This window comes from Muntiacus reevesi, chromosome 15, assembly GCF_963930625.1.
Source record: "Muntiacus reevesi chromosome 15, mMunRee1.1, whole genome shotgun sequence".
NCBI lineage: Eukaryota > Metazoa > Chordata > Mammalia > Artiodactyla > Cervidae > Muntiacus > Muntiacus reevesi.
The window spans coordinates 21,558,539-21,583,832 of NC_089263.1; the positions used below are offsets into that span (position 1 = coordinate 21,558,539).

The 25,294-nt window shown below is 49.0% G+C and overlaps 1 protein-coding gene across 2 annotated transcripts in view; it reads right to left on the reverse strand.

Moving 5' to 3' along the window:
• Nucleotides 1-25,294, reverse strand: part of HOMER2 (homer scaffold protein 2) — a 126,097-nt gene that overhangs the window by 66,300 nt on the left and 34,503 nt on the right. The window contains exon 1 of one of the 2 annotated variants that reach the window (XM_065906037.1): nt 24,253-24,441. The exons of the other annotated variant lie outside the window; for it this stretch is intronic. Coding sequence (XP_065762109.1) covers nt 24,253-24,257 — 5 coding nt within the window. The 5' untranslated portion in view covers nt 24,258-24,441. Of the gene's footprint in view, nt 1-24,252; nt 24,442-25,294 lie in introns of those variants that run through there. 2 annotated transcript variants of the gene reach the window in all.

The window sequence follows — 25,294 nt, forward strand, 5'->3', positions numbered from 1 at the left end:
CCCACTCACCCACCCCACCCAGTTACTACTCCCAATCATCTTTACCTGCTCTATTGCTCACAGTATTTATCACCTCTAATATACTATATAATTTACTTGTTTTCATTTGATTTATCGTGCATCTCATTTGAATGTAAGAGCCAGTAAGACAGAGACTCTTGTCTTTCTGGTTCCTGCCTGTAGCACCATGAGTAGCACCTGGTACACCAGAAACTCAACAAACTTATTGAATGAATTTTAATAATTTGTGTAATTATTCAATATCCATTTCCTCTGCTATACTGTAAGCTTTACAAGGACAGAGGCCAAGATCCATCTTAGTCACCCCTGGAAGAACTCAGTAAATATTACTTAATTGAGGGAATGGAGGACCAAAGTTCAGATTTAAGAAATGCACTGCTGGGCTAAATTGAATGCTTGCAAGGGTCACCTCCTCCCGGACTGCCTGGATCTGGCTCTGTCCCCACTGACTGGCACCTGAATACATGTGATCTAAATAAAGCTGTTGATTCTGATAAGCCCAAGCACGAAGCAAAAGAAGCCCTCAGACATGGAGATCTGAGCACATACAGCACTTTCTGATGTCACTGTGCAAATATTTGACCCCGTGGATAGAAGGGGGGGAACTAATTTTACCTGTCATCAAGAATAGTTTCAGTGGCTACCTGAAAAAATTCATCCTAAAAGCATGACGGAGAGGACCTTCAATCATGAACTTCCTCTCAGAAAAAAAAACACTTAACAAGATCCTAACTGGGTTTTTTTTTAAGTATTTTTATTTATTTTGGCTGCCCTGCATCTTACCTGCGGCATGCAGGATATTTTAGTTGTAGCATGCAAACTCTTAGTTGTGGCATGCAGACCCTTAGTTGCAGCATATGGGATCTAGTTCCATGACCAGGGATCAAATCCGGGCCCCTTGCATTGGGAGCGCAGAGTCTTAAGTCTCTGGACTACCAGAGAAGTGTCCTATCTGGGTGTCATATTATAAGTTCAGTTTGTGACTTCCTCTTCAAGCTGTACTCACGGCTCACTAGGTTAGTTTCGCCATTCATGGGTAAGAGATTTGCTCCAGGAAAAAAGACACATAAATAAACCAAACACTTTTTGTAAGAGGCACAAAGAGAACCAAATTTCACTACTTCAGACTTAGTCTGACCTCTCACCCAAGATGGAGAAGCTGAAAAATCCCTCTCTTCTACAGAGATAAAGTGCTGCTGGGGAAACCAGTCCTGAAAATCACATCATTCAAGTACCTTGCTTCTCAGGTTCCTGACAGGTGAGTCCTTCTATTTCAGCCAGAAGAACCTCAGTTGCAACAAATCAGCCACAACACTTGGGGAGACAAAAGTTATTGTGCGTCTCTGAGACAAGCAATGCAGGCAATCAACTAAAACTTGAACCCCTGGCAAGTATGAGAAAGATCCTGATTCACAGCCAAAAAGCAGGTGAGAACAGTGTGGGCTCTGGTGATCTTACCACCCTGCCCTGTGTCAAGATTAATATTGAAGTAAGTCATCAGATACAGACCTAGCCTAACAGGTTTACTTATTGGGGACTTGGACTCCTATTATGTGATCTGAACAATGTCTTAATAGATGTCGATTGCAACATACAACTCAACAAGGGTGAAGAATTAAGTCACTCTGAGAACCTCTAGTTAGATCTGAGGAAAAGGGCAGAGAGAAACTGGAAGAGATAAGGATGAGAAGAGGAAGAACAAGGAACGGCTCAGTAGATTCAGGGTGAAAGAAACCTGTAGAAAACTTGTCTGTGTTCTGGTGGTGAAGACTTCCCCACCAAAACATGCCTCTCACAAACGATCCCCTCCATCCCAGAAGAGGAGAAGAGGACACACAAGAAGAAGCGCCTGGTGTGGAGCCCCAGTTCCCATCTCACGGATGTGAAATGCCCAGGATACTACGACTATCTCTGCTGCTGCTGCTAAGTCGCTTCAGTCGTGTCCGACTCTGGGCAATCCCATAGACGGCAGCCCACCAGGCTCCGCATCTCTAGCCAGGCACAAACTTAGCTTTGTGTGTTGGCTGCTCTACTGTCCTCTGCCAGCCTACAAGAGAAAAACCCAGGCTTGCAGATGGATGCTCTTTCAGATAGAAGCAGCATGATAAGCACCCTGAATCCAGATGAGTGGGAAACCATCACAATAAACACATTTTGGATTTAAAAAAGAATGAAAGAAAGAAAGAGAGAGAGAAGGACTTTCCTGGTGGCCCAATGGTTAAGAATCCACCAATACAGGGACACAGGTTTGATTCCTGGTCCAGGGAGATCCTACATGCGGCGAAGCAACTAAGCCTGTTAACAACTACTGAGCCCGAGTGCCTAGACCCTGTGCTCCACAAGAAGAGAAGCCACCGCAATGAGAAGCCTGCAGACCACAACTAGAGAGTAGCCCCCCACTTGCCTCAACTAGAGAAGAGCCCACACAGTGAAGACCCAGTGCAGCTATAAATAAATAAATGCTAAAAGAAAAGAAAAGAAAAGAAAACTCAGCTGTGTGAATGGCTATGTGCTCACACCGGACTAAAGATACCTGCTTTTAACCCCTGCTGTTTGGAAGGTGTGCTAACAGAGCTTCCTTAAACACATCTTTTCTTTTAAACCTCAAGATGTACTTTTGAAACAAAGAGTGTTTTCCTTTTCTCCTAGAACTGTACAAGTCTCAGAGTCAGACAACATACATAACTACCAGCCCACTCAATGTGCTGGCTGTGTGACATTAGCCAAGTAACTTAACCTCTCTGAAATCATTTCCTTACCCATAAGACATGAAGCTTAAATGAAATAATACCTATAGTTAATCAACAAATATTCCTTCCTTTCCTCCCAGCAAAACTCAATCTTCCACAGAATTCAAGGAAGACACCACAGTGACCATCTGGCATGACCTCTGGCTGTCCAGCACAGCATTCTGTGGCCTCACAGATAAACAGCCTGTGTAATCATGGAACAGGAAGACAGCCAGGAAACAATCAGCCAGTTCCGAGATGCCACCATGGCTCCTGATGGGAGGGGCACCTGCCAGAAGATAAAATAGCCTTCTCTTGCCCTCACAGAGTCTCCAGAAATTTCCACCAAGTACACACAGAAACCAATGCCAATACTACAGTGGCTGGGAGATCAGTGATACGGCCCAAGACCATGGGCACCTGATGTGGGCAGTCACGCAGCAGTGAAGGGACAAGGAAGACCAACCAAGACTTCACAGGGCTGCTCTGCAAACAGCTGCTGGACGGCGGTATCTCGGGGGGATCAACATGCGCCATATCACATGACACCTTCATCCGCTTCCGTGACACTGCCAGGGTTGTGCCAACCTCAACCACTGTGGCTGTTTGCAGCTGCATCCATCTCTCTGCGAGGAGGACCTCCTTGGGCTACCACCTGAGCTCCCCACCTGAGAAGGAGGCTCCCAGAGGAACGGTGTGCCCGGGCCTATGCCATCCTGCCATCCCCAGTGTGCTCTACTTAATTATTCAAGGGGTGAGGCATTGTGGCCTTTGTGAGCAAAGCTTTCAGAATATTTAAAATTCATGGGCGAAGCCAAGGAGTGACTTTTTAAAGCTCCCTTCCTTGAAGCAAGTGATACGGCTTTCAATCAGGTGGTGGGATTCCAATTTTCCAGAATTTTCCATCCTTGGTGAAACATGCCTGCTTTAAAAAAGAAAAGAAAAAAAAACTGAGAGAAGGAAAAAAAAAAGAGGGAGAGAGAGAGAGAGAGGAAGCTCTGACAAAAGTCAAACTTGATTAATCATCAGTTTTGTCCCAGGGGAGTCGCTTTCAGATTTAGCAGATCAAATGCTGTGGGTGCCAAAGTCAGGTGGGAGGCCAGGAACCTCTTGGAAGCACGCTGGCTGTGGGGAGGGATGGGGCCCCTGAGCAAGCACACTGCTCCACCCCAGGCCCGATTCAGTGCTCGTCTCACCCAACTCCACATCCTGGGAGAGATGCCACAGGCCACCAAGGTGGGCGCCTGAGGGCCCACGAAGGTGGGCTCACAGCCCTGGCTGAGATGTGGGCAAGAGCTAGGCATCCCTCAAGTCTGTACCCAGGGAACACCCACCACACCACACAGAGGGGTCCACTGAGGCCCCAGGATGGGCGAGGGGCCCACACCCTGAGAGGACACTGTCTGAGGAAAGGCAGGCAGGCAGGCTTCCAGGGGCCTCAGCATTCAATGAGCTGCAACCCTGAGCCACTGCAGGGGCTTCACATCTCTTAGCGAAGCTCAGCCCATGACACCATGTCCTCACCTTAGAGGAAAGCCTGGCAGAGCTCAGAGGTTTTTGCTTCTCAGAACAAGAAGGTCTGGACAATGGTTTCACAGCCATCACAGGCCACCTCTTTCTGTCCCTGCCCTGTGTACACCCCACCTGTGTACACCCCACCTGTGTACACCCAGCTGCGCTCAGGTCCCCTCAGCCACCCACAGAGCCAAACCCTCTGCCTGCGCCTCCCTCTCTCTGAACCCAGTTCCTCCAGATGTGTCCACAGGAGCAAACCGCCTCCTCCAAATGGCAGTGGTCCTCTACGTGAAAGCCACCCTCTCCTGTCCCTGCCTCTTGGCCCAAGTTCTCTCATCTCTCAGCTGAACATGCCCAAACCCTTTTAACAGGGAATTCTCATCTCTTTAAGGTCAAGGACTACTTTGAAAATCTGATCAAAAACTATAGCCATCCTCCCTAGAAAAGAACATACACATATACAGTGCTCCATACAGTTTGTGGGGAGGGGTGTTCACAGACCTCTGAACTGCATATAGGGACTTCATTTTTTAAAATTGTGCATTTACTTATTTCTGGGTGTGCTGGGTCTTCATTGCTGTGCACAAGCTTTCTCTACTCGCAGCAAGTAGGGGCTGCTCTCTAGTTGCTGTACGTGGGGTTTCCCACTGTGGTGGGTTCTCTTGTTTCAGAGAACACCCTCTAGGCATGCAGGCAGGCTTCACTAGTTGCAGCTCATGGGTTTAGTTGCCCTGTGGAATCTTCCCTGACTAGGCCTCAAACCCATGTCCCCTGCTTTGGCAGGCAGATTCCTATCCACTGGACCACCAAGGAAGGCTCTAGAAACTTCATTTTAAGAAACCTTCCTTCAGGGAACTGCCCTGGTAGGCAGTGGTTAAGACTCCACACTCCCAACACAGGGGGCCTGGGTCTGATCCCTGGTCAGGTCACTGGATCCTGCATGTTGCAACAAAGATCCCATGTGCTGCAACTAAGACAAACAGATAAAGAAAAAGAAACCTTTCTCTGTGTCACCCTCATGAAACATGTGGCAGGACCCCTCCAGCTCTGCTCTCCTTCCTAAATCAGGTGAACTTCAGCATCCAGAACTAAGCACAACATTCTAGATGTCACGTGCAGCAGACCCCTCGCCTCCACCTATTTCATACTTCGGCTAAGAGCTTCAAAGTTTTAGCCGGCCTTCGAGATGACCACATCACTGGGGCTGACTCACAGGGAACTCACCACCAACTCAAATCCCCAAGTCTTTCACATGCTCGGAAAGATCCGTCTCACTTCTCCTCTCTCTACCTGGTGGACAGCCACCGGACTACACCCTCCCAGTCATCCAGCATCATCCAGGCTCTTGGTCCTCCCTGATAAACTGGAGCCAGTCTTTCCCTCCTCCCTACACTCTCAAGTCTCCTGAAGTCCTTGAAACCTGCAGGACCAGCTGTCCAGCCAGACTACCCACTTCACCTTCACACTGTAACTGACACAAAGCTAGTCCGTGAGGACAGCGTTGCCCCACCACACATAGCCGGTCCGCTCCTCTCACCCGCCAGAAAAGCAGAACACAAGGGGAGACGGGCGGTTGGTGTCCTCATGGCCCCCAGAATGTGGCTCTCTCTGTGCCCTTGGAGGTAGGCCATTCCATTCACCTGCCCCCTGCCACACCTGTGCCAGCCTCCAAGTGTTTCCTGTCACTGATGGGGCTTCAGCTCCGAACCTACCTCATCCTCCGTCCACCTCCTGTCACCACCCCCATCCACAGGACAAATCCCTCGGCCTGGACTCAGCTCCTACCGTCCAGCGCCTTCTTCCCCATGCCCCTCCGTGAGTTCACTTTCTTCCCCGAATGGCCCATGCCCTGCCCACAGACCACCACCGTTCCCCACGTTGTGGGAATTCCTTGCCTCCCAACCTGATGCACTCTGCCATCTGCCTCCTTCATACCCACACCCAAGCAACCCGGTGGACAAAACTGGGTGGACCGTGTTTCATTTTAAATGCATGTTCTCTGACCTCAAACTGTTGCTCTACAATGGCCCACAAAGCCTAGGCTTCTCTGGGAGGCTGGCCACCTGGTCCCAGACAATTTCATTCTGTTTTCTTCTCCTCAGATTCCCATCCCTGGTCCTCCACCTTTGCTCTGAGCTAATGAGCCTGCCTCATACACCCTGGAGAGAAACAAGAGCCCTGGACTAGAACTCAAGCACCTTCCACCACACCCAGACCTGCCTCCATCTGTTCCCACTGTGGCCTCCTTCCCTCCTTCCCTCTCTCTGCTCCAAGGGACAATCTTTCCCTGATGTCCTGAACCCATTCCTGTCACCGTAAGGCCTGGGCTCCTGGATCACCCTGCTTTTCTTGGGCAGCATTCCCGCCAGCATCCACACATGCTGGAGTTCTCCTATCTTAAATACCTTCTCCCTTTACCCACAGCCTCTCATGTGACTGTCTCAGTACTCCGTTCCCTCAACCGTCAACTCCATTCATTCGTTCATTCGTTTGGCTGCACTGGGTCTTAGTTGCGGCATGCAGGATCTTTTAGTTGCAGCATGCAAACTCTTAGGGACTTCCCTGGTGGCTCAGATGTAGAGTCTGCCTGCCATGGGGGAGACCTGAGTTCAATCCCTGGGTCGGGAAGACCTGGAGGAGGAACCCACTGCAGAATTCTTGCCTGGAGAATCCCATGGACAGAGGAGCCTGGTGAGCTATGGTGCGTGGGGTTGCAGAGAGTCGGACACGAACTGAGTGACTAACACAGACAATCTTAGTTGCGGCATGTGGGATCTAGTTCCCTGACCAGTGACCAAACCTGGGTCCCTTGCATTGGGAGTATGGAGTCTAAGCCACTGGACCAGTAGGGAAGTTCCAATCGACTTCTTGAAAAAGTGGTCCACACATCCCCCACACAACCCCCATCCCAGCCTCCCATTCATCTTCCAGTCCATCTGGTGCCTGGCCCCACCTGACTCGCCGCTATCTGGATTCAGGTCAGGGCTACCAGCAGCCACCATGCCAATCAGTCCTAGGTCACCTGTGCAACACTCCACACTGACACTCAACCCCCGACTGAGACACAGCTTCAGTCCGTCCTCCCTCCCTGGGCTCTCCGCCTCTATCTTTCTTGCTGGCTGCTTCTGCTCTACCGCCTCCTTGAAAATGGACAGTTCTGAGCCCTCTCCTCCTCTGCCTTCCCTCTCAATCCATCATGAAGTCGCCCAGTCTCTTTCAGTCTGATCTCTGCTGAACCCAAGCTACATTAACTCCCTGTCTTCTGCCCAGCTCCACACAACACCTCAAGCTTAACATGATGTGGCCATTTGACACTGAGTCTCCCACTCCACCCCTCACCTTCTGCTCCTCCAGGTTTCCCTGCACCTTATTGTTGTTCAGTCACTTAGTTGCGTCCAACTCTTTGCAACCCCATGGACTGCAGCACACCAGGCTTCCCTGTCCATCACCAACTCCCAAAGCTTGCTCAAATTCATGTCCATTGAGTCGGTGATGCCATCCAACCATTTCATCCTCTGTTGTCCCCTTCTCCTGCCCTCAATCTTTCTCAGCATCAGGGTCTTTTCCAAAGAATCAGCTCTTCGCATCGAGTGGCCACCACTTGCTTAAACCCCAAACCAAAGGGGCCCTCCTCATTCCCTCCCTCCTTGTTATTCTTACCTTATAACCAAGCTCCAACAAATCTGCCCCCAAACCATCTGCAGAGTCTGCTCACTTCTCTCCTTCCCTCTGTGACCTTCTCAGGCTCAGCCAGCATCCTCTTTGAACTAGAACACAGGAACCCTGTCACTTCTCCTCGCTTCAGGTCTTATCCCCTTTCATCCATTTTGCATAGAGCACCAGAGAAGTCTTCTTAACAGGCAGGAAGGGCTGTGTCACAGGCCTATTAACACCTTTCTGTCTTTGTTTGTTTGTTTGTTTGTTTTTGGCAGCATCCCTTGGCATGTGGGATCTTGGTTCCCTGACCAGGGATCAAACCCACATCCACTGCACTGGAAGTACAGAATCTTAACCACCCACAGGTCTGTCCTAACCCTTCAGTCTTTTTTTTTTTTTTTTCCTAAGCCTTCAGTCTTATCTACTCTCACAGCATTTCAAATATAAACCATCGTCCATGCCACAGCCTCTGAGATCTGGTCTGCCCTCATGCCTACCTACCCTCCAGCCCCAGCCTGGGCACCCCTCCCTCCCACGCTGCCAGCCAGTCCCGCAGGTCTGATTTCAGTTTCTGAAACATTCTGGGCAGTCCCATCCCACACTGGGTCTTTACCCCGCCCCTCCCTCCACGTAGAACGATCTGCTCCTGCTCTTCACGTGATACAGCAGCTTAAATGTCACCTCTTCGGAGGCAGCCCATAAGCATACGGCCTAAAGCTGGGCTCAGCCCCTGCTTCCTTCCCTCAGTTGTGCACTGAGCACAACTTGCAGCTATTTTATTTGTGGATGCTTGTGGGGGGAAGAGAGGGCTGGGAGTGGGCAGAGACAGGTGGAATCTGTCTCCCTCACTAGAATGAGAATTCCATGGAAATAAGAGGGGCCATGTCTGACTTAAATTGTTAAATGTTAAAAATAATAATATTTTTTATATATTTAGTTAAAATATGTTAGAATTAACAAATGTAGTGTATTAATGAATATAGGTGGAACCTAGAAAAATGATACGGATCAACCTATTTGCAGGGCAGGAATAGAGATGCAGATGTAGAGAATGGACATGTGGACATGGAGGGTGGGGGAGGGGAGAGTGGGACGAACTGGGAGATTGAGATTGACAAGATATACGCTACTGGGGCTTCCCAGGTGGCTCAGTGGTAAAGAACCCACCTGCCAATGCAGGAGAAACAGAAGACACAGGTTTAATCCCTGGATCACAAAGATCCCCTGGAAAAGGAAATGGCAACCTCCTCCAGTATTCTTGCCTGGAAAAATCCCACGGACAGAGCAACCTGGGGGGCTGCAGTCCATGGGGTCACAAAAGGGTCAGACAGGACTTAGTGACTAAACAACAACATATACACACCACCATGTGTAAACCAGTATGGAGACCGTGACTAAACAACAACATATACACACCACCATGTGTAAACCAGTATAGGGACCTGATGTACAGCACAGGGAGCTCAGCTCAGTACTCTGTGGCGACCTCAAGGGGTAGGATGGGGTGGGAGGAAGTCCAGGAGGGAGGGGACACACGTGTACATACACCTGATTCACTCTGCTGTAGAGCAGTAACTAACACAGTATTTTGAAGCAATTATACTCCAATAAATAAATAAATAAAACACATTAAAATTCATTTCACTTGTTTCTTTTGCTTTTTTTATTGGACACTAGAACATGTAAAATTACATATGTGGCTTCATATTTCTATGGGGCTGTGCTGGTCTAGTTGGCAACGGTGGGAAGAAGCAGATTATGACATGCTGTTGATATAACACTGTACTATAATCAACTGTTTTATGTGATAAACAGTATAGAGAGGCACAGGCCAACCACTCAGGTACACAGAGGGCAGGTAGGTCAGACTAGGATAGAATAGACTTGAAACACCAAACTAATGAGGATGAAGTCATGGATCACTGCTACTTCGCTGAATGCCCTGAGAGTAGCTTACGCCAACTATCCAATACATGTGCAGATTTGAAGGCTGCCACTGGAACAACAGAGGATATGTTTCAACACGGCCATATAGCACATGTCCTAAAGCCCTTCCCAAATCCAATGGGTTCCTGGGCCTCTATGAACAGACCTACTGTCTAGATATTCTTGTCTGCACACAACTCAATGCTCTCATGCCCAGCCTTCTCCTCCTCATGCTTAGAGAACTAGACTCATCAAAAGAAACAAGGGGACTTCCCTGGTGGGTCAGGGTTAAGAATCTGCTTTCCAGTGCAGGGGATGCAGGTTCGGTATCTGGTTGGGAAACCAGGATCCCACATGCTGCAGGGCAGCTGAGACTGAGTGCCACAACTAGAGAAGCCCACACACCACGAGGAAGACCCAGCACAGCAAGACATGGAAGGAAGGAAAGAAATGAGGTTTTGCTATGTTGGTGTCTCTGACTGTCTCAACTTCAGGTCACTGCAAGACTCAGAGCGGGACCAAGGAGAGGGCTATGCAGAAGCACCCAGCCCATCTTCCATGGGGCACATGCCACGTCAGCTGATGGGGGCGAGTGCACAAGATGAGCCATCCCCACAGAAAAGCCTGTGCCCTCAGGTGTCGAGCTGACCCTCTGGGTCACCACATTAATGTTCATTCCCTCCAAGAGATTATCTGCTCCCATGGAGCAAGAAAATCTACTTCTCACAGAGGTTAATAAACTTACAGATCTCATTACTCAAAAAGGTCATGCTGGCAAAAATTTTAATGCATTTTTTAGAAAAGGTCTGGAAGATTATTAACAACAGAACAATGGCTGGCTATTCAGAGAAGCAAGGGCAGACAGGTGACTGATGGAGATGAAGCAGGCTCTCCCCTCCTCCACACAGCATCCCCCAGGACTGTGGAAGGTAAAGCACTTGGAGCCCAACTGGGCTGGCCATCTCTGACTGCCCACCCTCTGGGTCTGGGGCTGCTTGCCTCTGCTCCTGCCCCCAGGTCACCTCACATGTTGGCAACTAGCACATTTACCAACACATTCCTCAGTCTTCAATGGGCACTGCAAGGCTGCTCACAAATCTGTATTTGCCCCAGCTAACTCTCTACCCCAATGCCCAAAGTCAACTGTATCAAAACATTTCTTCTCTTCCTAATCTACCCCCTGGTTCTCAGATCAACTCCTTAGCTCACACAGAGAAGGAAAAGCCAGGCAACCCAGCTCCCTCATTCCCTTTTCCACCTCAGCCTCAAAATGCCACCATACCTGCACCTTGCCTGGTCTCTAAGGGTGATCCTCCTAGCAGAAAGCTCTTGTTCTAGTTCCTCCCTGCCATCCACTTCCTTGTGCCAGCCACACTGCCTGCCATCTTTCTTGAATATCTTTAATCTCCGTTCCTGTTTCCCCCTCAACCTTCCAACATGCTCAACTGATGAAATGAAAATCAGCCTTCCTTCTACCCTGACTCATCCTCAAGCTTAGCCTGACTTCTTTATTCCCCTGCCGTACACTCACTCCTTAAACCACTGCAGATGGATTTGCGCCTTCACACTTGGCTGAAGCTGCTCTTAAAATCCATCAGTGCCCTAACTCTCCCACCCCCACGGCAGGATTTAACAGCACGCACGTTGGGTCCCCACCCAGCTTCCCAAGGCCTTCACCCATGTTGAGTACACCTCCCTTTCGGCCGCCTCTCCCCTGGCTTTCACAACACCTCTCCCCTCCAGCCTGCCTCCAATATCATCACCTCTAAGTCTCACCCACTGGCTTCTTTCCCTTCTCTTCAATTGTCCTTTCTCAGAGTTCCATCTTCATCTTTTTAAAGTATTTTTCTAAAAAAATACTTTATTATTCTTATTGTTATTTTATTTATTTTTATTTTTTGGATGTGCTGTGCAGCATGTGGAATCTTAGTTTCCCATACCCCCTACACTGAAGCGCAGAGTCTTAACCACCGGATGGCCAGGGAAGCCTCCCATCTTCATCTTCTTGATCCACTCTCTCCTTGGATGATCAAGTCCATCTCAGAGGTGACGGCTCTCAAATCTGTACCTCTGATTGTACCCTAATTGCTGAGTGCTAGAGTTGAATTTCTATTGATAGAGGCCACTCCACATGACCCACTACAAGTGGAAATTCACCGTATTCACCCAGACTAAACTCTCATCAACTCTCTCCCCTAAACTACATCTCCTCTTGTGTTCTTAATCTCAGTCAATGGCACCACCATCCACTCAAACAGTCTAGAAACACCTGAACTGCTGGCAGTTCCGCCTCTCCCTTCCTCTCATTACAACAATCGAGAGCTGTGGGCCCACCTCCCACGTGACTCTCAGGGAGCCTTTTGCCTCCAGAAGATGCATCTTAAGAACATGAATTCTGCTCTCAAATGGGCATGAGCTTGGTTTCCTGACTGCGAGCTTGAAGATTACTGAACCTCTCAAGCCCAGTTTCTCCAACTATGAAAGTGAGGGTTGTTGTGAGAATTAAACGAGATATTGTATAGACACACTCTGCATACTAACTCAAACCCATTGAGTTCTCATTAAGTAATAGCTTAATTTGCGCCCTGATTTGGCAACTCTACAGGAAAGACATTCAAGCTTTCACTCTCTCATCTCTGGCAAGGTGCCTTACATATATCTTTATGCTTTATTGTATTATATATATTCCTAGAAGCTGCCACAGATCCAGTACAGAACAGGATATGGTCTACATTATATAAATCTGTGCCATATATGCTCTGCACTCTCAACACTTCTTGCCTGGATTGTGGCTAGTTCCTATGAGGTATCTTTCCTCTGATCTCTCAACTTTCTGTGCTACCCTTCATTATCATCTCTGGAATACTTTTCCTAACACAAGTAATGTTCTTCTCTTCAAAACTGAGTGCTCCCTCATTACCTATAGACTGAAGTCAAAATTCCATAGGATATAGCATGTTTCTGCCTTCTAACCCAAGTTACCTCATCCTCTCTGAGCCCACTGCCTGCCACTGCCTAGGACTCAGGCCTCATTCTTAGGTACCAAGACGAACTGCTCCTCCCACCTCCAGCCTCACCCATGGCTGGCTCCCCCCTGCCATCTATGGGATAAAGTCCCAAACACGTAGCACAAAGGCCTTTCCTTCATGTCTGTACCTTCCTGACCCCCTTCTCCACGCTCACCATGCACTGCACATTCTTTCTCACCTCCCTGCCCACTACTAAGCTAACGCACGTCACAGGGTGTGCTTCATCTAATCCTCACAACCACACTCTAATGGTGGTACTATCATCAGTCCCATTTCACCCATAATGTGAAGCTCACAAAGGTCAGCATCTTGCTCCAAGCCATACAGCCGGCAAATGGCCAGCCCAGGCCTGAGTCCAAGTCTGTTCTTGACCTGAACACTCCACTGCCTCCTGTGGGCAGCTCTCTCCATCTATGCGTCCTTTGCCCTGCAGTTCTGTCTGCCTCAGAAACTCCTTCTTATCCTTCAAGACTCAGTTCCAAAGTCACCTTCTTCAAGAAGCCTTCTGCAACTTCTCAAAGAGTTAGGTATTTTATCCTAAGTCATATTTCAATAAAAGGCTATTTCATTGTCCTGATTAGCTACCCACCATCCGTCTCCTTTGGGAGGGCAGGAACCCAGTCCCAACAGGCTTTGTCATCCTGACACCTGGCCCAGAGAAGGTGCTCAAGAGCTAAGGGGATGGCCAAGAAAGCTACCGGAGGGACTTCCCTGGTGGTCCACTGGTTTAGACTCTGTGCTTTCAATGCAGGGGACACGGGTTCAATCCCTGACTGTGGACTAAGATCCCACATGCCCTGTGGTGCAACCAAAAAAATTGAAAATAAATAAATAACTATTAAAAAGAAAGTTATCAGAGCTGATGAACAGATGAAGGGTGATCAGAGAGGGGTTCAGATCCATATAACTGGGTGGGAATCAGAGATATGAGACCCTGAAACCAATTACTGTCTAGTCCACATAGGCCCTGGTCCCATATCGATATCTCCCATGTTAGTCCATTAGGTGATGTTTGTTTGATGTCTAGCTCCCCTACTAGGCTGAAAGCATCATGGGGCCATCACTGTGACTGTTCACAGTACATAGGTAGATGGCCATGAATTGTTGAATGAATAAGTGAATGAATATACAACAAAGGGTTCCCTAACTTGCAGCACAAATCACTAGTCTGACGCCCGCAATGGGGAGACACTGATTTTTGTTTTTTGTTTTTGGTTCACTCTTGCACCTTCCCATGAAAGGAACTGGCTGACAGACTGGTTTTCTTGTGAAGATAGGTGGGTCAGCTTCCTGACCTTTCTTCTCTACTAGTTAGTAACATTTCTCTACCAACATGAACTGAGAGGCTTAGTGATATGAGCAGAAGCTTCAGAAGGCAAACTGCATATCCTCTGGGTCACATGATGACAGGGAGCCAATTCTGACAACACTCAGGACTGGGAGAGAGCAGCTGAGGACTTGAGGAGCACCCAAGAATGGACCGTGTCTAATCATGTACCCCAGAAAGGTACATCGGGAGCCACCTGCAGACCTTCCACCCAAGGCAGAAATGATCATGATGATCTTAGTGAACTTGCCCACCACTGATGAAATATTTATGTCAGTGAAGTATATATGTATGCTCAGTCGTGTCTGACTCTTTGCAACCCCATGGACAGTAGCCCACCAGGCTTCTCTGTCCATGGGATTTCCCAGGCAAGAATACTGGAGTGGGTTGCCATTTCCTTCTCCAGGGGATCTTCTCAACCCAGGAATCAAATCCTCATCTCTTGTATCTCCTGCATTGGCAAATGAATTCTTTACCACTAGTGCCATCTGGGAAGCCATTTATGTGTCAAAACAGTGTGTTAAATGTTATGTACACATTTTCCTTATCAGTTTCTCAGTCCTTTGATAGATGTAGATGGTGAAGCTAAAGAGATAAAATGACTTGTCCAAGCTCACACAGCCAGCCAGGAAGGCTGGGATCTGTACTCAGCATCCTCTCCAGTTCCCAGACAGGTGGACTTTCATGACAACAGACTCATCTTGGTGAGATAGCCAGTTGTAGTTTCTGTCTGCCTGGACGGGTTAGAGAGCTCGTCCTCAGACCAACTGAGCTGAAATCAGCCATGTCTACCAGGAGCTCCTCCTCCTGCCCTTCAGAGCATCCCAGCACAGGCTCTGTTCCTCGTCCCCAGGAGGACCTTCTCCATCACCCCTCTCCCCCAGGACAACAGACACCAACGCAACCCTCCCATTCTCCATTTATCTGAACAACTCCAATTAAAAGCTTTCCCAATTAAAAGTCCCAAAAGGGATCCAATGCCAGGGTAGCAGGGACTGCAATATGCCTCACTAATTAGATCCCTGTGGACAACCCCTACCCTGTAACCCACAGACAAGACATCCCCCAGTGCATAAGGGAAGGAAGGAGGACAAAGGCTGGTTGGATGGTCCTGCTCATCACCTGAGAGCTAGACCAAGACCTCCCAGGACAAGGCAACTGAAGAGGACTGGTCAGAGCCCTGCCGGCAGCTGGGATGCAGTCTCCACTTGGCTGGGAGGTACCTGGGTATTTAGAACCCTTTAGGAAGTCTGTTAGGCTTCCCAGGTGGCTCTGTGGTGAAGAATCCGCTTGCCAGTGCAGGAGACTTGGTTGGAGCCTTGGGTCAGGAAGATCCCCTGATGGAGGGCATTGCAACCCACTCCAGTATTCTTGCCTGGAGAATCCCATGGACAGAGGAGCCTGGTGGGCTACAGTCCATGTGGTTGCAAAACAGTCAGATATGACTTAGCCACTAAACAGCAACAACTACCAGGGTCTCTTAATGCACGGCTCTGAAGCTAACTGCTTCGGCTGGTGGCAATGCTTTATCCTAAGCTTTTCTGAACAGGGTGGGGGATACCATGGTCCCCAATTCCTCAGAAGGAGAAAACGACTATCAACCAGGCTTGTGAATAAAAAATTAAAAAAAAAAAAAAATCTCCAGTCGTTGACAAATGTCTAAATGTGTTCCCCACATGCATATTTTTATTCTAACAAGCTAATTTGAAATATAATTTAAATAAATTCTACCAGAATGATACCATATGACTAACAGCCCCTGGCGGCAGAACTACTGGAGGGAGGCTTCATCGTACATTCAGCAGAGGTTCCCAACCTGACACTCTTCCCACACAACGCACACCCCGCTAGGAAACCAGCTCCGGCTGCCAACACGCACCTCCAAGCCTATAAATATGACTGGCAGGCCGCGTGCGCAATACCTAGAAGTGCAGGCAGAGAACATGTGGGGTTCGGGGACCCAAGGATCCAAGCCTATGCAAATCAGCAGCTCTTGGCCCCAACTCCTCTCAAGGCTCCTTTGTGCTTAATTTATTTTCATGTTAAGGAAAAAAAAAGTCTAACTCTCAAGATCCATAAGGTCGGGACCCAGCACACCTGAGAGTTCTAATATTCTGAAGAATGCTTTTTCTCTATTGTAACTCTGTTTGGGGGTGCTGTTCACTTTTGACAAAGGTGCAGGGAGTTTTTCTTTTCAAAGGGAAAAGGAGCTCCCATCCCCACTCCATATACCCAAAGAAGTCTTTCCCAAAGGTTTTAGGTGCCAATGTTGGCAGAGGTAATCTGTCACAGGATTTATCCAGATTTTTTTTTTTTTAATTGCCTGACAGCTGAAGCAGGGACTGTACCGACCTCCCTGACTGTGTGTTCCTGTCAATCCCCTCGCCAAGGGAAGCCTCTCTGCAGGAGGGGCCTGATGCCCAGAAGACACAGGGCTTTGCAGAGGAAGGCGTCTAAGGGGTGGGCATGGGTGCTTTCAGCTTGTAGGCAGCCTTCTCTTCTAGGTCTTACAGCAGAATTACTTTGCCCTAATATTTCCAAACAAGCAGAGATAGTTTGAGCAGCTGGGTCCTCGTCCACCAGCCACCCTTAGCAACCACGAGGGATCCTCAGTGTTCTTACCAGGATTCACTAAGGAGCAGTGACTCATCCAAAATTACACAGTCTCCACAAATTACCCAATGTTAATTGTGATCTTGGTCTCCTCTACCATTTCTTTCCTTCAGTAATTCATTTAAAAGATTATCAAAATGTGACTTTTATTTTTTAATTTATACCCTGCCTTGCTCTAGAAAAGATTTCAGCAGGTTTGCAGAGATGTATAAAATTTAGCAAAATGATAAATCAGAAGTAGGTTTGGAGTTGAATGATGGTGTATATTTATAGTAATTGGCAAGGAAAGATGTCCATTCAAGGTATTTTAAGTTGAAAAACAGGTTACAAAAGAGATGTGTGACATGATTCAATTTTGATAAAAATATCCAATTTTTTAATATTGCTTGCTCTATGTAAACGTCTATCTAGACACTGAGACATGTATACATGGAAAAGAGTCTGCAAAGACGGACATCTGATTGCTGATGGAGGTTATCCTTGTAAGGTGGGATGACAAGTAATTTTCACTTCCTTCTTTACACTGTTATTTTTTAGTATGAACATATAATACTTTTATAATTAGAAAAAAGCAAAGCTATTTCCAGTTTTGTTTTTTTAGGTAGTGAAAGAGTGAAGGCAAAACAAGGACAGGGTCAAAAAACTGAGCGAGGAATAGAAGTAAACAGTGAGATCTCATCAATGTGATAAGGTCACCATACATCTGTCTCCTAAGCTCCCCAGAAGCCACTGCAGAAAGGAAACCCAATAATTTACACAAACCACTGAGCCCATCAGACAAAAAACAACCCCCCTTTCTGTTCTAGGTCCCCCTTCAGGGAACTGTGCACAAGCAACAAAAGTGCCCTCAAGTCCATCCTGAAGCCAAGTCAGGAGTTTCAGGACTGTTTCCAATAAGCATGATGCCATTTTCCCAAAGTGAAAGTCAACCCAAAATGAGTCATTCATTCATTCAGCACATATCTATTTGTTATCTACCCCAGGCCAAGCACTGTGTATTTTTCCAACTCTGACACTAAGGGTGACACTGAGGACTGTCTGAACAATGAGGATGATCCTACATGTTAAGGGTCTCCCTAAGCATTTCTGCCGAGTGCACTGGGGAATCTTTCTTATGTTCCCCTGATAGTTCCTCTGACACCCTATGTATTACAGCATTTTGTTTAAACTCACACATATAATTGGCACTTGTGTATGTGGCTTATATTTTCCTTCCAAAATACAAACTCCACAAGGGCAGGAACTAACTGGTAGGTCTACTCATCCTGGATCCTCAACAGATTCTCCAGTTGCCTAACAGATGACGAGCTTGAGACCTCAGTAAGTCAAGTTTAAAAAACTCACAACAAGGCATTTCTGGTGGTCCAGTGGTTAAGAATCTGCCTGCTAAAGCAGACAACACAGGTTTGATCCCTGGTCTGGGAAGATCCCAAATGCCGTGAGGCAGCTAAGCCTGTGCACCCCAACTACTGAGGCCTGTGCACCATGGAGCCTATGCTTCACAGTCAGAGAAGCCACTATAATGCAAAGTCCGTGCCCGGCAACTAGAGAGTAGCCCCTGCTGGCCACAACTAGAGAAAGCCCTAGAGCAGCAACAAAGTTACTAGCCAAAGATATATTTAAAAAATTAAAACAAAACCAAAAAAAACCCCATAACAGAGGAATTCCCTGGTGGTCTACTGGTTAAGATTCTGTACTTGCACTGCCATGGCTGGGGTTCAATCCCTGGTCAGGGAAGTAAGATCCTGCAAGCCATGGTCTGTGGCGCGCACACACACACACACACACACACACTCAATCCCTGGTCAGGGAAGTAAGATCCTGCAAGCCATGGTCTGTGGCACACACACACACACACACACACACACACACACACACACTCTCTATCCCTGGTCAGGGAAGTAAGATCCTGCAAGCCATGGTCTGTGGCGCGCACACACACACACACACACACACACACACACACACACACTCTCTATCCCTGGTCAGGGAAGTAAGATCCTGCAAGCCATGGTCTGTGGCGCGCGCGCGCACACACACACACACACACACACACACACACACACACACACACACTCTCTATCCCTGGTCAGGGAAGTAAGATCCTGCAAGCCATGGTCTGTGGCGCACGCACACACACACACACACACACACACACACACACACACTCTCTATCCCTGGTCAGGGAAGTAAGATCCTGCAAGCCATGGTCTGTGGCGCACGCGCACACACACACACACACACACACACACACACACACACACACACACACACACACACTCTCTCTCTCTCTCTCTCTCTCTCTCTCTCTCTCTCTCTCTCTCTCTCTCTATCCCTGGTCAGGGAAGTAAGATCCTGCAAGCCATGGTCTGTGGCGCACACACACACACACACACACACACACACACACACACAAGAAACCCATAACAGAACCAAAAGAAGACAAGTTTCCTCAATATACTCAAGAGCCTGTTATTTATTTTAGTCAACGCGAACCTCCCCCCGCAAAAGTCTCTAATTTGCAAGAACTATGAAATTAGGTGTGATTCAGGAGGAATGGAAAATTAGAGGAGAAGGAATGATCATCAGAAGAAAGCAAACCAGTATAGATTACCAAGTGAAGGCCCCCGGTGTTAGATAACCAAGTGCAACATAATCTTGGTTGAACAAAACAAATGAGTGTAAACTGAAGCCAAACAGAAATACAGTAGATGTTGTTTGTAAACACTGACAAAAGCATTCCAAAGTCACAACAGCACACAAGCTGGCTTTTCTCTTAGCCTTCTGCAGGTGGGTAGAAAGACAATTTACAACCCCAATGCTCGGGTGACAGCCGACAGTCTGAAAATTAACCCAAGTCACAATAAAAGCTAAACAGCATGCTTCAACATTAAAAGAAAACTGCCTCCAAATGTGATTTCCTTCTCTCTTGGCCCTTGAAACTCTCAATTAAACATGCTATATAAAAAGTAATCCAGAAATGATCATGACTTCCAGGCTGGCGTCCAGGCAAGGCTGCCCACCACTTCAAGCATTGACTCAATCAAAAAATTTATTGGAAGCCTATTAGGTGCAAGACATGGTGCTAGGTGTTGGGATTCACTGGTGAAGAACGTAATACTTTATCCTCTTGGGATGCTATTGGGGAAGGCAGATGATAAACAAGCACAAAAGAATCCAAACAACGGCAGGTGTGGTGAACAATGGTGGGAACAAAGTGTGGCCATCTCAGCAAGCAGGTGATCTCTATGTCCAAATGCCAAGGATGAGAAGGAGGAAGGTTTTTGCAGAGCCAGGGCAAAAGCATTCCAGGTGGAGTGAAGAACAAATTCCAAGACCTCCCAGGCAGGGCAAGAAAAGAAAGGAGGCCAAGGTCAGCAGAAGGCAGGGAGGGAGGCCAGAGGGGCTGGGAGGACGGGGCACAGGACAACCCCTCGTCGGCTGGCAGGGATTTAAGGCAAAGAGTGGTGTGACCTGATTGAAAAGTGGTATGACCCATCACTTGGGCTCCTGTGTGGAGAGTGGACCAGAGACACCCCAGAGTGGATGCTGGGGGTGCCTATTAGGAAGTTAGTCCAGGATGGAGGCAAATGGCCAGGAGTAGGGTAGGAGCTGTGATTCTAGGGAGAGGTGAATGCACCCCCAGATAATATCCCAGGAGCAGAATCCCGGGGACCCACTGACAGCCTGTATATCGGGGGTGAGAAACAGAAGAATCAAGGATGACTCTCACAAGTGGGTGGATGGTGGGGCCAAGGACTGGGGATGGAGGAGACAGAGGGAAGGAGAGGTTTGGGGAGCTCTGTGCATGAACAAGAGCAGGAAGCCCTGGGAAAGTGCTGTGTTAAAAATACAGTGGCCTGGACTGCACTTCCCTGGTGGTCCAGTGGTTAAAACTCTGAGCTCCCAATGCAAGGGACCTGGGTTCAACCCCTAGTCAGGAAACTAGATCCCTGATCTAGTGCTGCAACTAAAAATCCTACATGCTGCAGCGAAGATGGAGGATCACAAGAGCTGTAACTAAGACCCGGCACAGCCAAATAAATAAACATTAAAAAAAAAGAAAGAAATATAAACATGGGAGTTGCCAGCATATAGATAGTACTTAAAGCCATGGAGGGATGGGATAACATTACTAAGGAAGAGAGTGTTGACAGCAAAAAGGAACCAGGACCAGTCCCTAAGTAACCCCATCACTCAGAGGTCAGACAGAGGAGCAACCAGCAGGCAGACTGAAGAGGAGCCATCGGAAGAGAAGAGGAAGCCCAGGAGAGTGTGGAGGCGAGGGGGAGGGAGTGGCTGCAGGGGAGCGGCACTGCTGAGGAGGGGGGGAAGACATGGACAGAGGTCTGACAGCATGCAGGTCATCAGCGACCCGGCAGTTCTGGGTGGGGACAGAAGCCAGACTGTAGGCAGTGAAGGGCTGACAAATGACAGGCAGAGGAGATGAATGGAGATGGTGGTTTCGGGCTTCTCTTTTGAGATGTTCTCGGGTAAAGGGGAGCAAAGAAGTGGAACAGAAGGAGGACAGGGATGTATCGGGTTGGCCAAGAATTTCGTTCAGGTTTTTCCATGAGATGGTATAGAAAAACCCAAATGAACTTTCTGGCCAACCCAATAAAATGAGAGACGCTAAAGCTGTGCTGTCTAACATGGCGGCTCCACTAGCCACTTGTGGCTATTCAAAGTTAAAAAAATTAGGCCTCAGTCACCCTAGCCACGTTTCAAGTGCCCCACAGGAACAGGTAACTGGTGGCCACCTTACTGGACCACACAGATAAGAATGTTTCCATCAGTGTGGAAAGTTCCATGGGACAGCACTGAACCAAAGCATGTTTGTACACTGATAGGAAAGACCCTAGAGACAGACGGAGGGGAGAAAAGAAATGTTCCCTGACAAGGTGAAAGGGGATGTGATGGCTGGTTCTCCAGAGGGGTGAGCCTCTGGAAGGACAACAAGTAGGAAGGAAAACATGGGGGTGGCCACACACAGGACTGTAGGCGTGGGGGTGGTGGTGAGGCACCTCCTTGGACTGTGGCTGTCTTTTGTCAATGAAAAGGGAGGCAAGATGTGTGTGGAGGGAGAAGAGGGAGACCTGAGGAAGGAAGAAAGTAGGAAACAACTTCCTTGGGGAGTGAAAACACAACTTTACTGGAGAAACCAGACATACAACGCACAACACTTCTCAGAAGAGAAGCGGGAAATAGCAGAGAACTTCTCAATGAGGAAAAGCATCTTAAGTGAGGGAGAGAGAAACTCAGGCTTGATTTTTTTTTTGCCTTTTAAATTTTGGTCATGTCTACACAGTAGCGCTGTGACAAAGCTGTAGGATCACAGCAAGCTCTTCTACTGGCTGCCCTTTCTTAGTTCATCTCCCTCCATCCTACTCAACTCTCGGAAAGGATGACATTGGTTCTATTTTCGGTGAAAATGGCTCCCTCCTCTGTGTGAACAGCTTACCCAGCCCTTAGCTCCATCTCAATTTACAGCCATGGTTTGTATGTTCACATAAATTATAGAAGAGGTGGATATATTAAAAATGGCAGAAGTAGGTAGGAGTTACCAACCACCCCTTACCTATGAGAAGTGAGTAACAGACATTTATCAGATGATGTTAAAATTACATGAAAGACATAGTCAGTGTTTAAACAAAATCCCCAAGCTACTCCTCCCTGCTTCTCTACAAACAAAAATTATTTTCTGACATTTTCTTTAAGCTTTTATGAGTAAACATTTTCATTTCCACAGAATCATTTGATCTCAACCACAGAGCTTCAATGTTTGTTTTTGATCCTGCCAGTGTGTTGGGTTGGTTTTGTGTTGGCTGGGAGTTGGGGGGGGGGGGTGTACAGAAAGAGTTAAAATTACCAGGTTCCTTTTATCTTCCATCTTGAGACCTACATTTGCCAACCCTTCTTTCTATACATTTTTTTTAAAAGTATGAAATCTGAGAACCTCAAAGGTTCCCACTGCACAAAGAGCAGCCGTTTCATAGCCAACCAAGAGGTCACTGGAAATGTTACAGGAAAACAGCTTCCTGGCCAGGGTGCCTCTGGTAGAAACCACTCACAGCTTTGTCCGTGTGAAATCTGGATCAGCACCAGTGTCTTCAGCAAATCTCCAGGCTCCTCTCTGTCCCCCCTGACCTGCTCACGTCAGTCTGGAGTTCTCACACTTCCCTTCTCAAAATTCATTTCAGCCTCTCTCTGGTTCCTCCAAACACTTTACAGACAGACCCCAGAGATAAAAATTCACTGGGTAAAATGACTCCACAAACTGGTAAGGACTAAGGCACAACAAAGCCACCACGGGAGCCCTGTCAGACCACCAGGAGGACCCTTCCCCTTTCCACTGCTCACCAATCCTGCCCAGAAAAGCAAGCGCTCTAGACCTACCACCCCGCAGAAGTCTTTGGGTCTTGAGGAATGTGTGAAGTGCGCTCAGCTCAGCAGCAGGGGACACAGAAATTCAGGAACTCCCCTTCAGGTACCCACCACCAACCCACCCCAAGGCCACTGTCAGGCTGCGCTGGTGGCTCTGCCCCTGCGCTCAGGGGTCATTCTACAAACACTCATCAGCTGCCTGCTCAACCTGGGAGAAGTCACCCAACCACTTCAGGCCTCTGCTACCTTATCTGTAAAATGGGAATAATAACCACTCCCAGAACCTGCACAGCACATCATCAATATGTGCTCACATCGGGTGAGCAGATGCACGAGTTAATTGTGTTATTAGCGCAGCGGCTCCCTGACTCACAGCGCCTACTGCTCAGAGAGACGCCAAGGAGAAATCAATCCTGCTTTTTAAATTACTTTATATACTCGGATGCATTAGTCACTTCGACAGAGTGCTTCAACTTCTCTCCTGAGCATCCACTCAGTTGTTTCAAAGACTGAAGCCTTACCTACACATCCTCAGTCATCTCAAAGCATAAAGTCCACTATTTCTATGCGGGGGGTTATTATTATCTGGTGAGTTCCCTTTCCAGGAAAACTTCGATTTCCATTTTGTATGTAATAAATCCAACCGTGGAGACACACAAACTGCTTCTTAGACTCCCAAACACAGGCCCTGGAGTTGATCGCGCCTGGAGCAAAGGGACCGCGGCAGAATGGCCGAAGCAGGGAGGCCGGCCAGTGTGCTTGTCCCCGCCCGGTGCCCCCGCGCCCGGGCTGCCTTAGAGGGCGAAGGCCACGCGCGCTGCGCTGAAAGTCCAGGCCGGGGTGCCCCTGCCCGGTGTCCGCGCTCCGGGGCGGAGAGCGCGGGGTCGGGCGGCCCCAGGCTCTCCGGAGCCGGTTGCGCGCTGGCTCAGGCTCCCGGCGCTGGGCGTAGAGGCCGGTTCGCTCAGGGGGGCTTCGAGCCTAGGGACGCGAGCCGGGGCACCGCAGCCCCTCGGGGTGCCTCGCGGAGCGCGCGCGGCGCGTGCTCACTCACCCCATCTCCGGCGCTGCTCCGGCGGCCGCTCCGACGGGGCCTCTCGCGTTCGCTCTCCGCCGGCTCTGCAGCCGCTCCCCGCGCGGCACATGCGGCGGTCCCTGCGCGCCCGGCTCAGCCCCGGCGCCGCTCCATTCCGCGGGGCTGCGCGGCTGCCACTACCGCCGCCGCCGCCGCCAACAGGCGCGGGCGGGCGGGAGGGCGGGGGCTGGGCCGCCGGGGGCTGGGCTGTCGCGCTCGGGCGGTGCCCGCCCCGCCCCGCTCCCCCCCGCCGGGCTCCTTACGTAACCTTGTGGCCCCCGGGACTCGGCGCCCGGCCAAGGGGTGGGGGGCGCGGCGGGGCGTGCGGCGTCCCCGGGCGCCACCCTGCGGTCGCCACCCGCCTTCCCCCCCCCCCTCCCCCCGCCTTTCCTTGGAGACCCGGCACTGGCACTCCCCCGCCCCGTGCCCACCGCGGGGCTTGGCGCAGTGCCAGAGCAAGCATTCAGTCTGTGGGACTGAGGGGGCTTGGGCGACCCTTAGTTTGCAGTTGCAGGAACGAGCCCCCAGAAGAGGAAGTGACTTGCCCAAGGACATACGTTCAGCTTTGAGCCCAAAGTCTTCAGAATCTGCGATGGGCACAGTCATGTGCCGCCCTGAAGCCCCCTTTCATCTTGCAGGTCCACTCCAGGGTGTTGGCTCAGGGTACCCCCACCATGAAATTCCGGATCCTACACCCGCCGCAGGTGTTCTATGGCAAAGATGGGTTGGGGTCTCCCGACTAGAACATAATCGCTTTTCAGGAGGCTTAATCAACTTGGCTTAGAACAAAGGAAATTGGGAGGGTAAGGGTGGAGCTTCAGGAAGAGCGATCGCTGAGTCCTCTTTCTACGCATCAGGTCCTCTTTCTACACATCAGGTCCCGATCCCCTACTAAAAGCCGGCGGGGGACTAAACTAATCTTCATCTCCACTCTGGGCCCTTCACAGGATCATTTTCTCCTGAGAACAGGCTGCCCGCCTGAGCCTGGGCAGTATTTCTTTACTCAGGACAGTAAACAAAA